The sequence below is a fragment of the Anolis sagrei genome, chromosome 4 (genome assembly GCF_037176765.1).
Source record: "Anolis sagrei isolate rAnoSag1 chromosome 4, rAnoSag1.mat, whole genome shotgun sequence".
Taxonomy (NCBI): Eukaryota; Metazoa; Chordata; class Lepidosauria; order Squamata; family Dactyloidae; genus Anolis; species Anolis sagrei.
The window spans coordinates 197,089,867-197,111,469 of record NC_090024.1 but is presented as its reverse complement, the minus strand read 5'-3'; the positions used below and the strand labels follow the sequence as shown (position 1 = coordinate 197,111,469).

General features: G+C 38.0%; 1 protein-coding gene across 1 annotated transcript in view; it reads left to right on the top strand.

The window, feature by feature from the left end:
* PLXNA2 (plexin A2) overlaps window positions 1-21,603 on the top strand; it is a 521,320-nt gene that overhangs the window by 312,950 nt on the left and 186,767 nt on the right. Inside the window, exons 7-9 of the mRNA XM_060772844.2 lie at window positions 948-1,101; window positions 4,286-4,382; window positions 8,712-8,826. Of these exons, the coding sequence (XP_060628827.2) occupies window positions 948-1,101; window positions 4,286-4,382; window positions 8,712-8,826 (366 nt within the window). The remainder of the gene's footprint in view (window positions 1-947; window positions 1,102-4,285; window positions 4,383-8,711; window positions 8,827-21,603) is intronic.

Here is a 21,603-nt window from a genome sequence, read left to right as displayed (position 1 = left end):
ATTGGCATCCACTCCATTTCCTCAGCACTCATCATGGTGGAAGTCATCAAAAATTGATTTCAGTGTATGGTGATCGTGGGGCCACAGTGGCACAACGGGTTAAACCATTGAACTATCTGCTGACCTAACGTTTGCAGTTCAAAGCCACAAATCGGGGTGAGCTCCCACTGTTAGCCCTACCTCCTTCCAACCTAGCAGTTTGAAAACATGCAAATGTGAATAGATCAATAGATACCACCTCAGGCAGGCAGGTAATAAAGGCACCCATGCAGCTATGCCAGCAACATGACCAGGAAATGTCTACAGACAACAGGCTCCTCAGCTTGGAAATAGAAAAAGAACACCTCCCATGGCCGGAGTTGAGCACCGCCTCCAGAAACCGGAGATGAAAGGGGAAGCCTTTAGCTCTGTTCTGTGTGTTTGTGTGCCATTGTTATTCTCACTGTATTAAAAGCATTGAATGTTTGCCTATCTGTGTATGTTGTAATCCACTCTGAGTTGCCTCAGGGAGATAGAATGGAATATAAATAAAGTGATGTTATTATTATCTGAGTGGTTTGTGAAAATAGGCCAAAAGGAGTTTTTCTTGTTGTGGCTTGAAATCTGAGTTTATAGTTTTAACAGAAAATATAAATCCATTATATTTTTCAAGCAGCAGAGGCAAGAAACCTCCCCAGATTGAAAGCTTAGATGCCTGTTGTCTTATTAAAAGGTTTGTACTGTCAGGCTGTGAGAGAATTGTCAACTCTGCTTCCGCCTACTGGTATTATTACTCTTCAGGTCAGTGGAGTAACTGCAGCTGCTATATACAATCAAAGGAACTTTTGCTGCTTCTGCTGCTCCTTTGAAGGAAAAAACAGAATATTTCACATGTCTATTTCATTTTCCACATACAATGTCAGGTGGTGATCTTTCCTTTCCTTTCCACTCTTTTTTCCCCCTACTAGCTCAGCTTGTTGGTGAATGATGCACCTGACCTATCAACTGGTATCACTTGTGTATTTGGAAATCTTACTGAAGTGGAAGGCCGAGTTTTGGGCAACCAGATAGTGTGTATTTCACCAGCATCTAAGGATGTTCCTGCCATACCTGTTGACCAGGGTAAGCCGATTCATCATTTAAAATATAGCATACATACTAGCAGGAAATTTAATATATCTGTTTAACACCATTTTCATATAAATGTACTTCTTTCCAGCTCTGCTAGCAGTGAAGATGAAAAAAATCATATCTGAAGATTTCTTCGGGGGGGGGGGGGGGGGGATGGAAAACCTTGCCTTTATTCCTTTCTCGGGATCATCAGATTGATTGTTTTTTCTATGCTTGAGAAGGGAGCAGAAAGCAAGCAAGGAAAGAGGACTTTTTTAGATGTGTGGGACCTCATATATATGCATAGCTCCTTCTCAAGACAACATGTCATCCACAAGACTGAAAAGGCTATGGGTATCTGTTTTGATTTAGCAGTAAAGGAAAAATTCACATATTCTGACTTTAATCAAGCCAAATTTGATTTTAATTTACTTACATCATCAGTCTTTCTGTTAACTCTGCTTTCTTTGAGATCAGCAACAGACTGTCATGGAAAAATTAAATCCTGTTCCACACATTTTTTCTGGATATTGATATTTAATATCATTCTTATTGGCTTATACATATTATAGAATGGGATGCCACCTTGCACTTTACATCTCACTTCTGGTATAATTATCTAGGATGAGTTATTACCTTGATGATGGATGCCATGACAAGTGCTCTGTTTCTTGTGCTGTTGTTCCTGTCCTGGAGTAAGTGCTATGTAGTTACTGGTCAGCCCTGTCAATCTGTTTCATCACTTTGCAGGGGAGAGGGGATACTGTAATTTGTAAATAGACATTTTGATGACATGTACCTTGACTGTAGAACACTTTAGTCCCAAAGTGTAGAAGACAAAGGAACTATGGCTTTCCATGTCACTTAAATAAGATTCTAATAACTCCTATCAGCCCTAGCCAGAATAGCCAATGGCTAGGGATAATAGAAACAGCAATTCAATCACTGAAGGACCACAAATTGCCCATCCTTGTGGTAGCAAGTGTAATCATTTTCTACCAAACGTAATGCATTTCTGCACATTTAAAAGTTGGCTTTCAAGCCATCTGCTTTCTGAGCTTATGTTCCATTAGGATTCTCAATCTTTTTTTATTATTAAAGGTGGGCCAGGAAAGAGGCAGTGTGGGTGTTACTCTTACTGAGAAGTCTGACTTAGTCACCATGAGTGGGTGGGGAAGTTTTCTATTTTTTGTGCTGATGCTTCATTAATATCACTGCTGTCAAATCCTTACACATGCCATTACCAACAGTGCATTGTTTTAAACTTGTTTTCTTATTGGCCGATTTCCAAGTATGCATACTGTTTTATATGCATAAATTACTTAACAAATATTTCACATAGGTCCAGGCTTGAAAGATCTGAACAGGGCTTGGAAGAGAATGTGTATAAATTCCTGCTGCAGATCAATATGTGTTTTCATTGTCCTTTTCCAATTTTTCCACACATTTCCCCCTTTAGTACTGACTTTAGAGTCTTCAGAGATAATAAAGATCACTATTATTGTGAGAAAGCTATTATATGTACTTTCCATCTGCCCCTTATGCTTACAAAATATGCTTATATATTTTGAATAATCAAATAAATTAGCACTTACTAGTCTTAGATATAAATATACATTATATCTCAGTAATAGAGTGTCAGTGACATCATTTTTTCTTCACATCACTAAGGGCACATAAGGCATTCTGGACCATGTAAGATGAATTCAAACTTGACTTGCCAGTGTTGTCATCAGTTCTAAAAAGAAGAAAGACATGTAGCATCTCTGGTGTGACTGTGAAAAAAAGCAATGTTGTTGTAGATGCCACCATGCTGGTGTGATATGAGTACAGGTAGTCCCCAAGTTATAAACAAAATAGGTTCTGTAGGTTTGTTCTTAAGTTGAATGTGTTCATAAGTTGGAACAGGTACATTTTAAAATAAATCCAGCCAGGGAAAGGGGATGCTTTGGACAGCATACGGAAAGGTTAATGCCTTTTTGATGTTTGTTTTGCTATCTGTGCCCCAGTTCAGAGGATTCACATAAATTTCTGTCCCTGTGACAATTTGATTTTGAAAAATTTGGCTTGTTGTGGAAACAAGGATTGGTGATAAAAGCTTTAGTGGAGACACCTTTTTCCCACTTTTTCGGGAGTGAATTTCCCTTCTGAGGAGTAGATTTCTCTCACTTTTGTTCTTAATCATGAGTTCTTTGTAAGTAGGATGTTTGTAACTCAGAGACTACCTGTATACATATATCAGAGTCTGTGGCAAGAAATGAAGTGAGAATTGATCTTTTGGTATTATATAGTCCAGTTGCTTTAGGATTCCACCGTTTTAAAGAGTGTCATTCATGAACATGTGTATGGAAGGACATAGTTTAACATAGCCATGTTAAAATATAGGGGCTTGTGACACAGTGAACAATTTGAAACAGTAAGTATTTCTTCACCATGCACTATCCTAGCTGTGCAAAAAAGCAGGATAGAGAGCACAATATTTGAATTGCCTTTGTCATATCTCAGCATAAGTAAAAACTTGGCAATATCTGTATTTCAGTTGTAGAATACAGTGTTCCGTCATTACTTTACTGTTCATTTACCTTGGACTCGCTACTTCGTGGTGTGTGTGTGTGTGTGTGTGTGTGTGTGTATGTAGCGAGGGAACACTCTAGCAAGGAGGGAAGAAGAGCCTCCCCCTCCCCCTCTTTACCTTCCTCTTCCTACTTCTCCTCCTCATTGCCGCTGCCTCCTCAATCGCGTGGCCCAAGCAGCAGCAAGAGGACCAGGCAGCTATGAGAAGGAAGAAGAGGAAGGTAAGGCTCTTCTTCCCTCCTCACCCTCTTTACCTTCCTCTTCCTGCTCCTCGTCCCCACTGAGGCCTCTTACTGCTGCTTGGGCTTCACAAAACCTCCACCACCTCCTCAATCACAGGGCCCAGGCAACGGCAAGAGACCCAGGTGACGATGAGGAGAAGGAAGAGGAAGGTAAGGAGGGAAGGGGAGGGGGCATCCCTATTTTGCGGTTTTTCACTTATTGCGGATAGTCCTGGAACGTAACCCCTGTGATAAGTGAGGGAACACCGTAGCAGGCTTTCCTGCAAGAGAGAAGGACAGCATTGAAGATGATGAGGCTTTACAAGGAATATGGCAGATTCAACTGTTATGGCATTTCGTGTTGTTTTAATCATCTTTCTATTTCTCTTTTTTTATTCTAGACTGGTTTGGTATAGAATTGCTGCTAAAATCCAGAGAGACAGGCAAAATGTTTGTCAGCACAGAATTCAAGTTCTACAACTGCAGTGCCCACCAACTGTAAGAAATCCTTCCTGTTCTTCCTATCTGAAAGTTTTAATAATGTGTATTCAGGACAACATATTTCAATAACATTTTGTGTCAATTAGTATCAGCTCTCCATATCTGTGGAATCTTGCTTCCATCCCCTCTCCCCGGTACCAAAATCTATGTATGTCAGCTCCCATAGCTAGGATATAAATCAAATGGCCGAAAAGCCAGACACAAGCCAGATTGTGCATCAGCAAGTTGCAAACAACTCCTTGCCAATTGCTATGGCAGCCATTAGCACTGCAAAGAAGTGCTAAGACCACACCACAACATTTATGACTCTCTTTCAGTGATGCAACTCCAGGATTGAAAATCAAGCAGAAATAATGGTCAGATTTTTTGCTGGTTCGAATCCATAGATGTGGAACCCATTGATATGTCATAGCCTGAAAAATAAGACAATATAGGTAACCGGTCAAAGCTAGAGAACTAGGTCCAATATTCATAAATAAGCTGTACTAAGCAGAAAGTCTTTTCCCCATGTTTGTTAAAATAACTGATTTTTTAAAAAATCAACTACATATTGTAGTTTATTTTATTACTAAATATAGTATTAAGATGATTAAATGCCACAGTTGAGGCCAGTATAACATGTTACTATGATCTTACATTAATTGATGTAAAATGCCTCAGATGTGTTTTGAGTAGTGGACAATAAATGGATGAAAGAAATAAGTAAAACCAATACATCATGACACCATTTCTTAAATAAGACAATGTGATCTACTAATTCCTAGTATACTGCCAGTGCAAACCATAGGTAGACACAGTTTATGTTTGCAAGTGTAGGGAAATATGACTCTTCAGATGCTATTGGGTGGCCTCCTGGAATTGGTGGACTACAGAGACCATCATTCCTGACCATCATAGCAATGGTGTTGAATAGCTGAAGAATTACAGCGTATGGGAGGCTACACATTTGCCATTTCTGCTTTAAAACCAAATTTTGCATATAAATAGCCACGGCTTAATGTTCAACCAACTCCCCCCCCCCCCCCCCCCCCGCACACACATACAAAGGCAAGCAGTTCCCCAAATGTACTGTGTCAATGATAAGGGGGAGATTACATTAGTTTTCATCTTTCAAATGTCCACAAATATACCATAATTTTAGCATACCTATTTTTTGACAGACAAGAATTAGCAAAATTGCAAGAAAGTAGGAATTCCATGAAACAACTGTGACTCCTAAACAAAGGCACTTATAAGAAGGCAGTTCCCAAGATAGGATAAACAGTACATTTGGGATATTTCATGTTAATAGTGACAGACTCCTTTTTGACTGACATATCTCCCTTTCTCTAACATCACACTGTAAGTAAGGATGCCCCTATGAGCTGGAGGGAGAAAGAGAGGGAGAAGTGAGTCAAATAAATGAGTAATTAATATGTTCATACTGCTTAATATTCCCACCCCACTTAGATTTGCATTTGTATGATTAGACTAAGCTTCCTTAGACATTAAGGTCATTATAGAAGAATCAAAAGGAAATTACAATTGAGGATTTAAGATCGGAGAAGATAGTTAATGTGTGTTTTAGCACACCAAAAGATAGGGTGGGAGGGAGATGTGCAAACCATCTAGCTTGGCATTGAAGTAGCTTCTTCTTATATTGTGGTGAAAATCTTATTTTATTTTTATTGAGTTACAAGTTGTTGTTTTTTAGATTAGGAACTTACTTTCCCCAGTGATGCCAGAGGCTTTAGTAGACCACAGTGACCAGTATTGGCTTCTGAAATCCTGAACTGTTTACCAAATTACCTTAGCCCATTGTGGGAAAACAAAAACAGATAAGTTTAAGCCCTGAAATGAGGAAAGAAGCACAAAGAATTGCATTCTTATGCCATACTGATGTTGTTGACCTCTGATAACACCCCCTCACCTTCCCCCACATTCTCTGTTATTAGAAAGAGCAGGAAAAGTCTTTTCTCTGTAGGAAAAAATAGAAATGCTTATGAATCAAATGCGATTTAGAGGTTGTTCCTTTGGGAGTAGCTACTCTCCAAATATCCCAAGGCAAAAATAATTGACTAAAGGAAACATCATCTCAAAAGGAAGAAAAATTGCATGAGCTACAAAGGCAAGCCACAGCTCTAGGACAAATCTGAAGCTTACGTAGCTGCCTTTACTTGAGCTCCAGCTGACCCACTAGATGGCATTAAACTCTTGCTGCTGCTATTGCATGCCCTTTACCTGGAGTCTTGAAATTTGGCATCTCTAGGGAGCTGGCCAGCACTGTACCTATCCATATGGAGCTATGTGAAACCCTAACCTTCAAGAGAAGAGGGGAGATTATACCAAATGTCAGTCACCAGCAGATAGTTTTTGGCGCTTCTGGGACAGATTTCTTTTCCCTGAGAACATTTAGCACTATATTGAATTTTTAGGTAAAAATGTGAGGGGGAATCCACTTTATAGGCTTGCTACTACAATCATAAAGGAAAATTCACAATCTAAAAACAACTAAAGTAACCATCCATAATAATCTGTTTAGTTATACAGTCTTAAACTCCAAAGGACATAGCCTTCAGAACTCAAAAGATCTTCATCACATAATACTTTAGCTTCTGTTTGTACATGCAGTTGTACCAACTGATTTTGTGATGATCACAACAAGATGCATCATTAAAATCACATATATCTATCTCAATGTGCCCATGCTCTTCTGTAGATTAAAATTGCTGGGGAAAGTGATGACGTGAACTCTCCTTAAGGGTTTCTAATAAGCAGATAAATATCAAAGGAGTAAAGAGTGCACCTATATGAATTCTGTATGTCTGAAAATTGATTCCCTCCTCCTGTTATTGTATGTTCCCAATGCCTGCTCATTTGGCGGATACGCTAGAGCAAAGTCTTGAGTAAAACCCAGAGTTCATGCCTTTTTTCAATTCAGGACTCAAGGCAGGTTAACAACCATTAAAGCAAGCAATGTTAAAAATTCCTTAAATTTTTAAACATTAAAATGAATTACATTCTAAAAATCAAAATCATTTAAAACACACAAAACATTAAAAACAATTAATAAATATCCAACACATTATACAAGGTGTGATCCCCTTAAAAATCAGTTCTCAAAGACCTTCCAAAATTGAAACTCTCCATCTGGTGCAGAAAAAATTAAAAGAGTCTGTCAGACCAACCCTTTGGGAAGAGAGTTCCAGCCATTAGAAAGATTCTCATCTGGGCCCCTTCCACACAGCTATATAAAATCCCACATTATCTGCTTTGAACTAGGTTATATGGCAGTGTGGACTCAGATAACCAGTTCAAAGCTGATATTGTGGATTATCTGCTTTGATATTCTGGATTATATGGCTGTGTAGAAGGACCCTAGGTCTCCCTGCTGTAAGAGTGATGAGGGCAGAGAGAATATCTCAAAACAGAGGAAGGTTCATATGGGACAATCCAGACCTTCAAATAACCTGGACCTGAGCTGTACCACATCATGCAAACAGGAATCCCTAGATGCTGCTGCTGCATATTGTCCATTAGGCCACAGTCAAACGTCTTAGTCCTTGGGTGCCACAACACTCCTTGGGTTTTCTGCAAGGGGCTAAAATAAATATTCTCCCAAGAAGCCAAAGTGCCATACATATGCTAATGTATTAACGTGATATATTTCAATCCATTAACCTTGCATATATGTAGTGTAATGGATTGGCTGAGAGCCTGACCTGTGAACAAGGGAGTCCTTGACACAAATTTCACACTTACCATGATCTTATTAGGTTACTGAGGCAAGACTTTATTCTATTAGTTACAGTCCTGCATCTGCAATATGAAGATCCAATAGTGATCAACTTTACAGGATTGTTGTAAGCTTATTCTGAAACATAGGTAAGCATCTTTCCATCAGGACAGGCCTATCCATCTCCCTGCAGATGCACCTGTGTGTAGAATTATTAATATTTCTTATTTCAGTCTATGTTTTCTTCAAATTTCATAGTATAAACCAGTTTTCTATCTGCATGCTTCCAATAAGGAAGGAAGTCATTATGCAGTAAAGTCTGACATTAACAGTGAAAAAGCATAATGTTCAGTAATCATGAAAATAAGAATATTCCAGATACCCACTCAATAAAGAATATTTAAATGTTTGTTCTTTTTAGCAATGTGTAAATCTTGTAATTAGCTTTTTACTTTATACCTCTGTTGACATTCACTTATCTGCAATGATCCATATTGGCTAGGCAGTACTAATATGGCATAATCAACAGTCAGCATATTTGCTCATACTTAAGGCTGGGAAGCATCCCTTTTTTTACCACCTAACACAGTGTTTCATTTCTTTCTTGGCAGGTGCCTGTCTTGTGTGAACAGTGCTTTTCGTTGCCACTGGTGTAAATATCGGAACCTCTGCACTCATGACCCCACAACGTGTTCCTTTCAGGAGGGACGTATCAATGTTTCTGAGGTATGTAGAACACTTTATTTAGTTGTTTAATGGCATCTTCTGTTGCGTACCTGAGTTAAAGCAGTCTCAAGGTAACCTATCATGGAGTTTTATTGGCAAGATTTGTTTTAAAGGAATTTGTCATCACCTTCTTTTGAGACTAGGCTCGAGGTCAACCAGCGGTGACCCTGGGAAATTCACATTCTCACAGTCTCAGATTAAGCCAATGGAAGAAAATTTCCATGGCTGAGGGGTGATCCAACCCCCCATCTTCTAGAGTCATAGCAAAATATCCAAATACCTATATCGTGCCGGGTCTTAACAGCATCTTTTACTTTAGTGCATTCAACAGGTGTTCATTTGAGGATGCTACCAGAGTAAATGGAGGGTATGGAACTATGACAGTGAACTGCACAATTCAAAACAGAGAAGAAAATATATTTGTAAGCAGAAAATCTGTGAAAAAATCTTTGTTGGAGGGATGGTAGATAGTTGTTATTTGATTGATGCAAAAGAAAATGACTCCCATCATCTTCTATTCTAGCAAAAACTGGGTTCTACATCTACAGCCTGTTACACACCATCTGTTTCATCAAACATAAATCCCAGAGAAATAAATGGGATATCTTCATGCATAGCTGCTAGGATTCAGCTGTTTTATATGGATTGTCATAACCATGGCAGTGCACACAGTTTATAGAGCTTTCTCTTTGATACAATATCACCAAATGTCTTTTAAAGGCCCAATTACTGACAGCCTCAAGCTGAAGAATATCTGCATATCTTTCATTAAGTCCAGTCATGACTGACTCTGGGGTGTGGTGCTCATCTCCATTTCTAAGCCGAAGAGCCAGCGTTATCCATAGACACCTCCAAGGTCATGTGGCCAGCATGACTGCATGGAGCGCCGTATATATATACACAGGAGCAAATGGGAGAGTCAAAACAAATTACATACGGCAGCTAGCTGTCCAATCTTTCTGCCTCAGGTGTTTTGTTCTCCAACTCAGTAAGGCATATCCTTTTCTCAGAACAGGTCCCTTTGTCTATTACTTGCTAGCAATAAACTGCAGACAAAAGTTTGTGGAACCACCCTTCAAAGAGGACTAGATCCATGCCCAGGTGGAAACCCTGAGCTCAGCCAGTTAATGCAGACAAGTGTCTATTGATGGAAATTTCTACACAGAGTGTCCCACCTCAAGACCAAACTGGACATAATCTAAGCTATATAATTTTCTCATTGGTACAAAGCTTTGTTTTCACATATTAATGATGTCCTTGCAATCTGCATTATGATTCTAGCATGGCACAAACACACACGTGTATGTCCCTTCAAGTCACCTGTTGACTTACAACAACCTCATTAATTTCATAGGGTTTTCTTAGACCAATTCCTTGTTCTGAAATATAGCCTAAACCACACAGAATATATTGATGTTCTCCCATCTAAGTACTAATGGGGGCTGACACTGGCTTCCAAGATAGGGGACTTGAATGTTTTGCTTCCTGGTGTGGATACAGGGCCATGTTTGAAAAAAATGTTTTGAATGTTAGACATTATGGCCAGGGTTTGTTTAGGGACTCTTCTGAAGAAGTCCTGAAAAGCTAACCTTTGAAATTGAAAACAAGGACAGCAGGTGAGATAAAACACTGTCCATGAGATCCAGATAAGGCTTTCATTTTCCTACATGACAATAAGCCCATTAAGTCATCAACATTGTGAAATGATAGGAACTATCTGCATTTGAGTGAAAACATAATTGATATTTCACGTTGCAAGTAAGGATAAACGGCTGTTATCCAGCCTCATAAAATGGAGCCTAACCCAATAAGGAGGGAGGTTAAAAAGAATAAAACGTTTGGTAATAATTTCTTCATATCAAGGGATTGTCCTGTTTAATAAATCCACAAGAAATATTTGGCCAAAATACGTAACATGTCATCTTGGTGAATAATGAAATGAATGAGTGACACGGCAGGGAATCCAACTCCAGAGGGTATCCTGGCTCTGTGTCTCCTCTAACTATGATTTTAAAAAAAACTCTTCTTGATTCTGGGCAGGCTAGTCAAAATGACACTTGTCCCTGTTCACTGACTCCTGCTTACAAAAAAGATTGAGGGCTGGAGGCACTTTGAGTTTCTTGAAGATGCAGTACTTAATATATTATATTTTAAGTACCAGAGGAAATACTTTTTTGGTACTTGATTTGAGGAGAATGCAGTGCTGGGATAATGTGCCTGTGTCTTGCTGTCACTCTCTAGAAGTCTTTTATAGCTAGCGGAGTTACCATTAGGCTCTTGCTCATTAGCTTATGTTGGTCAAATATACTGTGTCACTTTGAGGACCCACTCTTGTTAAGTGTAACCATGACAGTACAAATGAAACATGATCCATCCCTCTTTACTTCACACACGTATGTCCTTGCCCACATCTAGTTTCACAGACTAATTTGCCTAGCCTTTCTAAAGAAAAGAAAATACTGTGATATTTGTAACAAGGGATGGGTGGGGGAGAAATATACTTAATACAGTTTATTCTGTTATATGCACTTTGTAGTCAGTAATGCTGGAAGACTATTAATACACAAAATACACTTTATTAACTGAGGATGTATTTCTTTTAAGAACTAAGTAAAAAATGATAATATTTCAAGCAAACTTTATTGTTGGTTCTGTATGCCTTTAAGTAATTGTTCGCTTAAGCAACCCAAAGACTTATTATAGGGTTTCCTTGGCAAGATTTGTTTAGAGGGGGGATTGATTTTTGCTTCCCTCTTTGGCTGAGAAAGTATAACTTACCTGCCATCACTCAGTGGGTTTCCATAGCCAACTACAGAGTCAAACCCTTGTCTACCAGTGTCTTAGTTCAACATTCAAACCACTACACCATGCTAGCAAACTAGTTTCTGTCAAAGAAAGAAGTACACTAGGTGTCTCACCCAGGGGATACTGGCTGGCATGCAGCTGAGCACAATGATGTAGCATGCAAGCTTTCCTTCCACAATCTTTCTGATTCTGTATTAACACAACTTTTCTGAAAGGTTAAAAGCACATCGTCTTTATCAAATGATAACCAATTGTAAGAACCATGACACACTGCTAGCAATTGCTTGTTTATGTTGGAGTGACGGCAAACTGTAGCCTTTAAAGTAAGGTTATGCTTTGCAACATGACTGAAAAAGTGGTACTTTCATGTTTTATCACTTTGTTCCCCATTAATGCTCAGAGGCAGATCAGTGGTCTAGTCACTCAAGTAAATCTGCACAACTTGACTTCTTTTCCTTTTTTCAGTTTAGTAGAGTCTTTCCTTAACATGATTAAATAACACCACACTGATGCTGAGGCAAGCCATCCTCCTAAAGCAGTCAAAATGTGTGTGACATAAATTTGGTCTGAGGGATCCACTGAAAATTGTATGATTCACCTTGTGGCTGTTCTAACAGATAAGAGAGAAGAGTTTTAACAAACGAAATTGGTGTGTTAAAATACTTTTACCTTTCCAACAAAACACCTCTAGGATGTTTATAATGCTGCATAAATTTAAATGCTCAAACCACAAAACAGCAACAAGAGAAACTCTATAGCTCAATCCCCACTAAATTTTAAAACAGCAACAAATAACATTATTCAGTTCCAAAAGATAGGCAGCAAGGTAGCCCTGCCTCTCCTTGAGGTGGATTTCACTGTCCTCTTGTGGAGCAATGGACAATCTAAATGACCACCATTCATCATATCAACTGAGTAGACCTCTACCTAGTACCTATTACCAACATATTACTTAAGAAAGCAAGTAATATGTTGACTTTGTTAGCTTACTCCCTTAATTCTCCCTCTTCATCATCATGGTAATAGGACCTGGGATCACCAGTTGTATCTGAACAGTGGCAGATTCAGGACAGATAAAAGAAATACACCACATTAGACAGTGGAAATCACTACTACAAGATATTATGATGGCCATCAATGTGAGCAAAAAAGATTGGCTATTTTAATGGATGTTTTGTACAGCTACCAATTTCTGCTACTTAGAGAAAATGGTGATATAATTCCAGTATCAAAAGTATTATGCCTCTGTATAATGGTATTGCTGGGTTATGATAGTAATGTTTTGCTCATTTCCTCATTTTAAGTATCCACAGACACTTAGCAGACCACTATAGCAACAGAATGCTAAGCATGGCACCTCTGCAATGTGCACAAAATACAACTTACATAAAACTTAGCGCCCAACCCTCTCTCTGAAAGTAAACACAATATTCCATTGTTATCCAATAACATCTTCTAAAGGACTGAAAATGGAATCAGTTGTGAAGGAGGGGAGAAAATGGGTATGTGAAGTTTGTAGGTGTGTCAATGCAAAGGGTGTGGTTGGTATAATTGAGATATTTATATTCTTGTGATTTTACCCCAGTGGGGGAGATGTCAGGAAATTAATTCAATTATTTCCCAAACCTGGAAGTCCTCTACCTTCATCAGTGCCATCTTTCTACTGATAATTTTGTGTCCACATATGTGGCACTGAACCAGGCAGATGGAGTATTCAGAGACTCTGAAAGGTTAAGCTGGAGGCACATTCTGTTTTATTTCAGTGGGAATGTTTAGATAATACATTTACCTGGAAAATCGCCATACCTGATTATGTTTTTAGCATCGTTTGAAGTTCCCTGTAATTATCATCATTGCTAGCTGCACTCCCAACAAAAACTGAAGCATCTGTCTAACCTTTAAATGCCTAGAACTTTATACTAGGGCCTAGAGCCCAAAGCTAAGTAAATCATGCCAGCTCATTCATTAGTTTTTTTCTAACATAATTTGACAGTGTGTGAAGTATGGATATGATCTCAATTTTAAATGACAAAACATCTACAAGTAGGCATATGAAGAAATTTCACCATTGTTTAGCTTCTACTTGAATATGTACTAAACCAACCGTGCCATTCTGGAGGCTTATGCTCCAACCCACCTACCAATTTCACCTCCAACAGAAGAAGAAAATAGAAAATTGATGCTTTTCCCAGTTTATCCAATTTGTACAAAATGTACTTTGTGTAAACTTCTGATTTTGTAAATATCTAGTATATTTTCCCCTTTCTGAACCTAAGCAAACATGCACAAGAAGCATGACAGGGAAGGCTAATGAGCAAGGACACAGGCAACCCATTCAGGTTTACCATTAATCACAACACAACAATTATCACTTTGCGTTGTTGTAGATTTTTGCGGGCTATATGGCCATGTTCTAGAGGCATTCTCTCCTGACGTTTCGCCTGCATCTATCAGGGGTGAGGTCTCTAGAACATGGCCATATAGCCCAAAAAACCTACAACAACGCAGTGAAATCCGACAATTTTCACTTTTTTCTGTTCAACATTTCTTTTTCTTTCCTGAGTACCATGTAACTATTATTATATCTACATTTCTTCAGAAGTAGCTTTTAGCATGTTGTGAAGAGTGAGCAAAGTTACAGAAATGGAAATACTTCAAAACCCATGTTTTGTGGAATCTGGCTTGAGGTCTGAGATTCTTCTGAAAGTAGAGACATTCTGAACTTATGAGATAGAATTGTATTCCATTATCTTTTGTGGTTTAGGTGGGCTCTGCTGTCCACCAAGCCCCAAAAAGCTGCTCCGTTTACCCACCTTTCCTTTCCCATTTATTTCTTGTAAGGGAGGATAATTAGGAAGCTATCCCTTCTTTTCTTTTCTTTTCTTTTTTTTTTTGAAAAAGTGGGAATATAGGTGAGATTTCATGGCATCTACATCTGTTTATGTATACAAAGACAAGAACAATACCATACACTTCTTTGCTTAACCACAATGCAAATCCCAGCTAGTATGGATTTATTGGCTCAGTGAAACCTACATAGGTAATAGGTTCTTTCCTTTAGGCTTCAGAGCTTGAGAGGAAGGCCAACAGGTTTAGGCTTCCTGGAAATAGACTAGCTAGACACAAGCTATATTGCTTGGCTTGCCTTTGGGGTCAAACAGAGGTGGCTCACCCTTGCCATGCTAGAAAGGAAGCAAGATTGCACCTGCTTCACCATATATTGCACTAAACACCTTTTGCTGCAAACCAGAACGGAATAGTTCATAAAACATTTTTATTGAGGTCTTTAGAGATTTCAGGTCAAAAATATGTGGACATTCATACCTTATCCACTTTACTCTACTAAGTGCATTTAAATATACTGTTGATTGATTTTTTTTAAATAGTCTTCCTTCTTCATAGCTAGGTGTTTTCTTCCAAATGGTTCTGCTCTTAAATAATAATTCCAAGACATGAAGACATAAAAACAACTAAGGAAAGCTTGTCAGACATCTGAACTATATTACAAACTATTTTGCTTTGATCTGAAAATAATCTGTTGCTGAAACAACTACGTACTAATCCTATTTAGGAAAATTTTGGTAAGGTGAAAATATACCAAATCTATGTCAGAAATTATGACTAGCTTTCAATGTTTGAAACAAGTGGGCTAGACCTGAATCAAGTTGTATCTTATTCAATATGGATGCATCTTCATTTCTCTTTCTGGCAAGAAATAATACTATTTAACAAAAGACTCACAGACTGTTCATTAACAATGTTGAGAGGATGTCATCTAAAATAGATGTGGGAATGCTATTAATGTGCATGAATCAGAGGGCATGAGAGGCTGTAATAAAAAAAAGATGTGTTCTGAATTGTAATTTGCATTTGTTTGTTTCTTATTAGTATGTTTTGTTGGTATGGCTTTGAATGTTTGCCGTTTCTTGTTGGAAAGCGCCCCTGGTCCCCACAGGTAGATAAGGCAATGTATTATTATTATTACTATTATTATTTGGTTGTCCACTGTTTAATTATTTTTGTGATGAAATATTTTTCACATACACTGATATTGTTAATTTGCCTTGACAGAAATCCATTTAATTTTGGGGATTACATTTACTTCCCTAAATTTGTATTACTTGATTTTCATTCCCCTAGGAAACTTAGTTAATTTAAACCAATAGCAAATCCCACAAATGATGTTCGAGTACATATAATTGAGAGACGACAAAATGTTGCACTCTTTGTTTGCATAATGAGAACATTTTCATTGTGGTTTTTTTTCTCTAAAAAGATGTAGAAACCAGTATCAGCTTTACCTGGGCTTGTCAAGAAAGTGATTTATTGTTGATTAGATTCATGCTGCATATAGTCTAGGTTTCTGTTCTTTGTCAAAGGAGGTGGATTGACAACTTCTGGAATAATGAGATTTCAGAATCCAATTGGCCATGATACACTGATGTGCATACTTCAAATTCACACTCATCCTTTTTGTCAAAGCATATGACACCCCCACATGATTTTTACATTAGTAGATTTAAAAATACCTCACAATTCAGTAATGAGAACTTTTGTGATAAAACAGTGAACAGCTTGGGACATTATTTGAAGAAATGAATAGGAGAAAGGGGGATGGGGGGTGGGATGTAGTTGCTCCTTTAAGACTGTTTTTTTATTTAAGGATGAGCTTTCCTGGGTATAAACCCACTTCTATACAAACAACACAGGACATCAGGTATTCAACTTATTTATATAGTTATCAGAGTCCTGACATTTCTTTGTCTTCCCCCACTCATCCCATCCTTTCCTCTTTTTTTGTATATTACAAGGGACTATAATGTCTATATCTTTGAAAATGATTCGAAAACAGCGGCCCCATCTACATTGCCAGATAATCCAAGTTATCAAAGCAAAAGAGCTATATTATCTGATTTGAACTGGATTATCTTCATCCACACAGGGAGCACACAACCCCAGTGTTATGCCAGCTCCACTGGCTGCAGTACAGAATGATATTAAGGCTGCAGTCTGCTACTGAGCACAATTTAAAGTGATGGCTTTAGTCTAAAAAACCCTAAATGGTTTCATCCCAGCTTGCCTGTCCAAATGTATCTTGCCCTATGAACCATCTTGGAGGCTAAGATCGTCTGGGGAGCCCTTCTCCTTTGCAGGTGCACCTGGTGGGGACAAGAGACAGGGCCTTCTCAGTGGTGACCCCTCATCTACGGAACTCCCTCCCCAACAAAATTAGATCAGTGCCCTCCCTCTTGGCTTCAGAAAAAAAGTAGATTATTCATTAATAATTACAGTTTATCTTCTTATTTTAAACATTACAATTTAAAATGTGTTTCCTCCCCCTCCTTCCCCAAACACACAATTTGTTAGGTTCAACTTAGATAGCCGACATTGACTGTCACTGAATGAGAAAAGTTTGTCTAATTGCCCTGAAAAGTAACATATTTAAGGTAACATTGCTAACCTAAGCATCCAAGCTAAAAATGAACATCAGATCTTCTGCATATAGCTCCATTTGCGCATCCTTCTTCCTCACTGAATTGGGTTAAGGGACTTTTCAATCTTGCACTTTTACTATATATTTTCTAATTATTTCGTCCTTTTTTCCTCCTACTTCCTATTTAAATAGATTGCAGCAGCTGTGAGCCTGAGTTTCTAAAGAAATTGTGGTCAGTGGGATTTCAATAATTGCTGACAACAGGGAGATTAGCAACTTGATATGAGAAATAGGTATCACTGTGTTTAGGGAAGAAGCACAGAGGGTGGGTTATATTTTAGGGCAAAATATTGACTAAAACTGCAGGCATTAATGAGATAAACCTGAGGTTGCAGGTTGAAAGGGGCATGTTTATTCAAAACAAATTGGCTGACATAACCTGCATTTTAAATTATTAGTAATTTAATCACCATGGTGAATACAGCCTTGTCTGTGTGCAAAGCAAAGGCCAGAAAACAACATGCAGTCAGCAAATGAATTTTTAATTTTTTGAAAAAACCTGTGAGATTACATAGAACATCACAGCTTCTAAATTATCTGGCTGTTACTAGATTTTGATTTCTTTGTGCCAACCGACTACATTCTTCTTTGGATTTGTCTAGAGTAAATTAGGTATTAGGTAGGTTAGAGAAATCAATGGAGCCATCCACAATGTAAAAGGGAGAACAGAGTTTCAGCTCACATGCCAATTAGATTAACATTTATGAATGTAAAGCATTAGCTAATGCTTTCAAAGATGCTTGTAACAAGGCATGGTGTAAATAAGAAACTGTGCTCCAGTCCCCCAGGTTCCTGATCTTGTGGCTTTGCTTAGAAGCACAAACTCAAACTGTCTTTTTGTGCAATGAATGCCAACCTCTGTTCCATATTTCTTTTAAAAAAACAAAACAAAACAAAACAACATTCTTGAAATTAAGAAAAGTCTTTGCTCTAAGACCACCATAAAGTGGGGAAAAATTGAAGACAGACAATAACAACAAATTTATTAAAGGTAGAGATGTAATAAGCAATTTTCTGAGAAATCTTCAGTTCATGTTGAAGAAGAATTATGGACTGACAAAAATCTTCATGATCAGGATTTATTCTATATAGAAATATGCATGTGATGCTTTCCTCAGGAAAAAAAAATATTTTGCACAGTAAACAGAGGCAAATAGGGTGCTATTCCAAAGTGTGACGAAGTAGAAGGCAATAATGTAGAAGGTCACTACTTTTTCTAGCAGAGACCTAAACTGTATAGACTCAGCTGTTTCCTGATGCTCCCTTCTGGATCTTCAGACTCTATCTGTGTGTGATCAAAAGGGGTGACCAGGAAAACCCTTAAGGCCATACTCTAGCATACACATCCCAGCTCCTCTTGAACAACCAGACCTTTAAGGAGATAGCAAAATCTATGTAACAAAAACAGCTGCTGGCAATAGCATGTGTATGCTTTTGCCTTCATTTCTCACTGGAGATGTGATGAGCCATACCACATCCTCTTGCTTCTCCACATTACTGATACGGAGTTATTTTCATCTCTTCAAATTTACTGTACTTGCTTGGCCAATATGGAAGCTTTGTTTTTATTTCCAGCACCAATAGTGAATTGAGATTTGGGGTAGGGCAACGCTTCCCCATTCTCTACATGCTGTTGTCCCTTCACCTGCTTTGTTTTCCTCTGAAGCACAGAAAACATAGAAATAGGTATACAAGGAATAGGATATTGTGACCTAAATCCTATTGGTCAATCCTGACTACTTGTGGAATGAGTTGTAGACTAGTGAATTATCATGTAGGCAAATTCCATTCATTTCATGAGTCTAGTTCCGAGTAAGATTTAGGCCTGAACGTATAATGTTTACAGGGCTGACTCTTACAACAGAAAAAGTGTGCTCAAACATAAATAAAATGTGGTCCATCAGGACCTCCCAAACCTGGACAATACTTCCCAATCTGGCTACAATGAGCACCAAACAACTTGTCAAAAGGATTGGTAAAAAAGATCAATATTGCAAAAAAAAAAATCATATAAATGCAGATGTGAAAATTGTTAAAATGAATATATATGTATATTAGTGGACGTCAAGATAGTGATTTCAAATTAATACAACTCTTCTAAAATAGTGCATATATCAACAATAAAAGTAACATTGAAATAGCAAGCCTCCTCTGAGTGTTCCTTGCTACAGGAAAACCCTGTGAAACCCATGCGGTCATTATAAGTGAAGAGATGACTTGAAGACCTGTACAAGTTAACTGAGCAGCTTCAAAATTGACCAAAAAATCCAAAATTAAAAGGTAACCTAATATTTAAAAAGAAACCAGAGAGTGTAATAGAAATACCTAATTGTGTTCTCTGACATGTATGCTTCTCTTTAGCAAAACCTAGTTCTCTTTTGCAAGTCTCTACAGGTTGTGTGACTTCATTCATTCATCTGAGAAATTCAATAAAAAGGCCAGTAGCAATGCAGTACTCACAAGTGCTGTATGCAGTAGTTGATACAGCATCATGTAGCTTTTTCCTTCTCATTTTGGATCCCTTTATTAATGCAATCACTGAAGCTGTCAAACAGCCGAAAGAATGTACAGTTTCTCCCTTGTCCCTAGAGTGAAGTATGCTCACAATCTGACTGACTCTTTACTTTCGCTACAGTTGTGATGTGACATTTCTCTCACAATGAAACCTTTGGAGAAAACACCATTTTAGTCTTGTATTTAACAATCAGAGAAGTCCTTTAGTTTCCAGCATTTCCAAACTTTTAATCTATAATTTGATTTGAGGAGGAGGGAGGGAGGGACGGTGGGAAGAGGAGCAAGCAAGCAATCACCCCTTTTGCTTTAGGTAAAAGCTTTGGTCTTTTCCTCCATCACTCCACAGATCTATTAAAAGACCAAGCCAGGAAGATAATGCAGTCCCTTTTCAAGATTTAATCTCTGAAACTACTATGGTGTAAACAGGTTTTTGGTGTGATCACAGTAAGAATAATGAAATAATTTCTACAAAATGGCACAGAATCTCAAATTGCATAGTGTGAGTTTTTAAAAGATCAAAGGATAATTAGGGACCTGTAATTTTTGTGTCTATTTCACAGTATTCTGGTTTTGTGCACCACCACCGTCTTTTAAAGGAAATGAAAGATATAAGTAGTAGAATAGACAATAAAGGAGCATGGTGACAGATCAGAAATGCAGTCTCTTATCACCCTAGACCTCTTCTTCTCACATATCAGTGGAGATCTTGCATAGCAGCCACTGTATTTAAATGTTTCTAATTCAAGACCCCTTGATATTTTAGGGTCCTTTGACAAAAAAATGGGGACTTTTCCTTTTGAGATGCATCCAAATAAGGAAAGTTTATGATAGAGTGGAGTAGGAGTAAGCATTCTTCTTAATCTATTCAAGGAAGTCGGCATTCATATACCTCCCCAGATTTAAAAACCCTTCTAAACTTGTTCCAGTTTTGTTGTCATTTTGCAACATTTGGCAATGAAAAATCAACATTTTGAAACCTTAGTAACTGAGAAGTGGACACACAGATTCCAATCCAGTAGATTCCCAATAAACAAACCCCAGTTTGACATATCTCTCAGTTTGGGAGACATTAACAATACAACATTTCCATTACAAAATGATTGGAAAATTTGGCAGAAACGATACAGTTTAAAATCATAATATTAAGAACAATAAAGTGAATGTATTTTAAAAAGCATAAAATTAAAAACTATTTAAAAGCATTTAAAACGCTGCAAATTAAGGGAAAGCACAGTATCCTAAATTACTCAAAGAAAATGCATAAAAATTCTGCATCAACTAAGGCTAGCAGAACATCTAAGTAAAAATGTTACCCCATCCATTCCTCTGCTTCCTTATTCTTTTGATTCATTGCCAATATCTGCTGGCTATTTGCACAGCCAAGCTTGTTAGAAATCTTTTTCTTCCTTCTATGTGATGCAGATTCCTGTGCAGTTTGTTACAGTCGAAATAGTTATTGGGCTATAAAAAGACATTGTACTGTTGTAATCACTCATCTTTCTGTTGGTGGTGTTTCAGTCACAAGGCCAGGAGCAAGAGAGAAACCTGGTGAGACAGAATGGTGAAGAGATTACAACCATTTCCTATCATCAATCCTCTTAGGGTCAGGACCCCTGAAATGACTAACAACAAGAGGTCAGAGAGTTGCTGTTCCAGCTAACTACCATAAGAGCTAGACAAAGATTAAAATCATCCCAATGTTTCCTAAGGAAAAAACATTGCCAGTCTTCCTAAAGTAAGGATAGTAATCATGCAGTCAACAATATGTTCTTGCCCTGGAAGACCCAGCAGCACCAACCCACATCACTAGCAGCAAGGAATGATGGGTCCCACAACCCCCCCCCCCTATCGTAGATGCGAAGGGTGAACAAATCTATCAAAATAAACTTCGTGCATATTCTCATTTTCCACAGCTAGGTTTGTTCTATTTCAGATGAACCTTAGTCAAGAGTATGGAAGTAAAG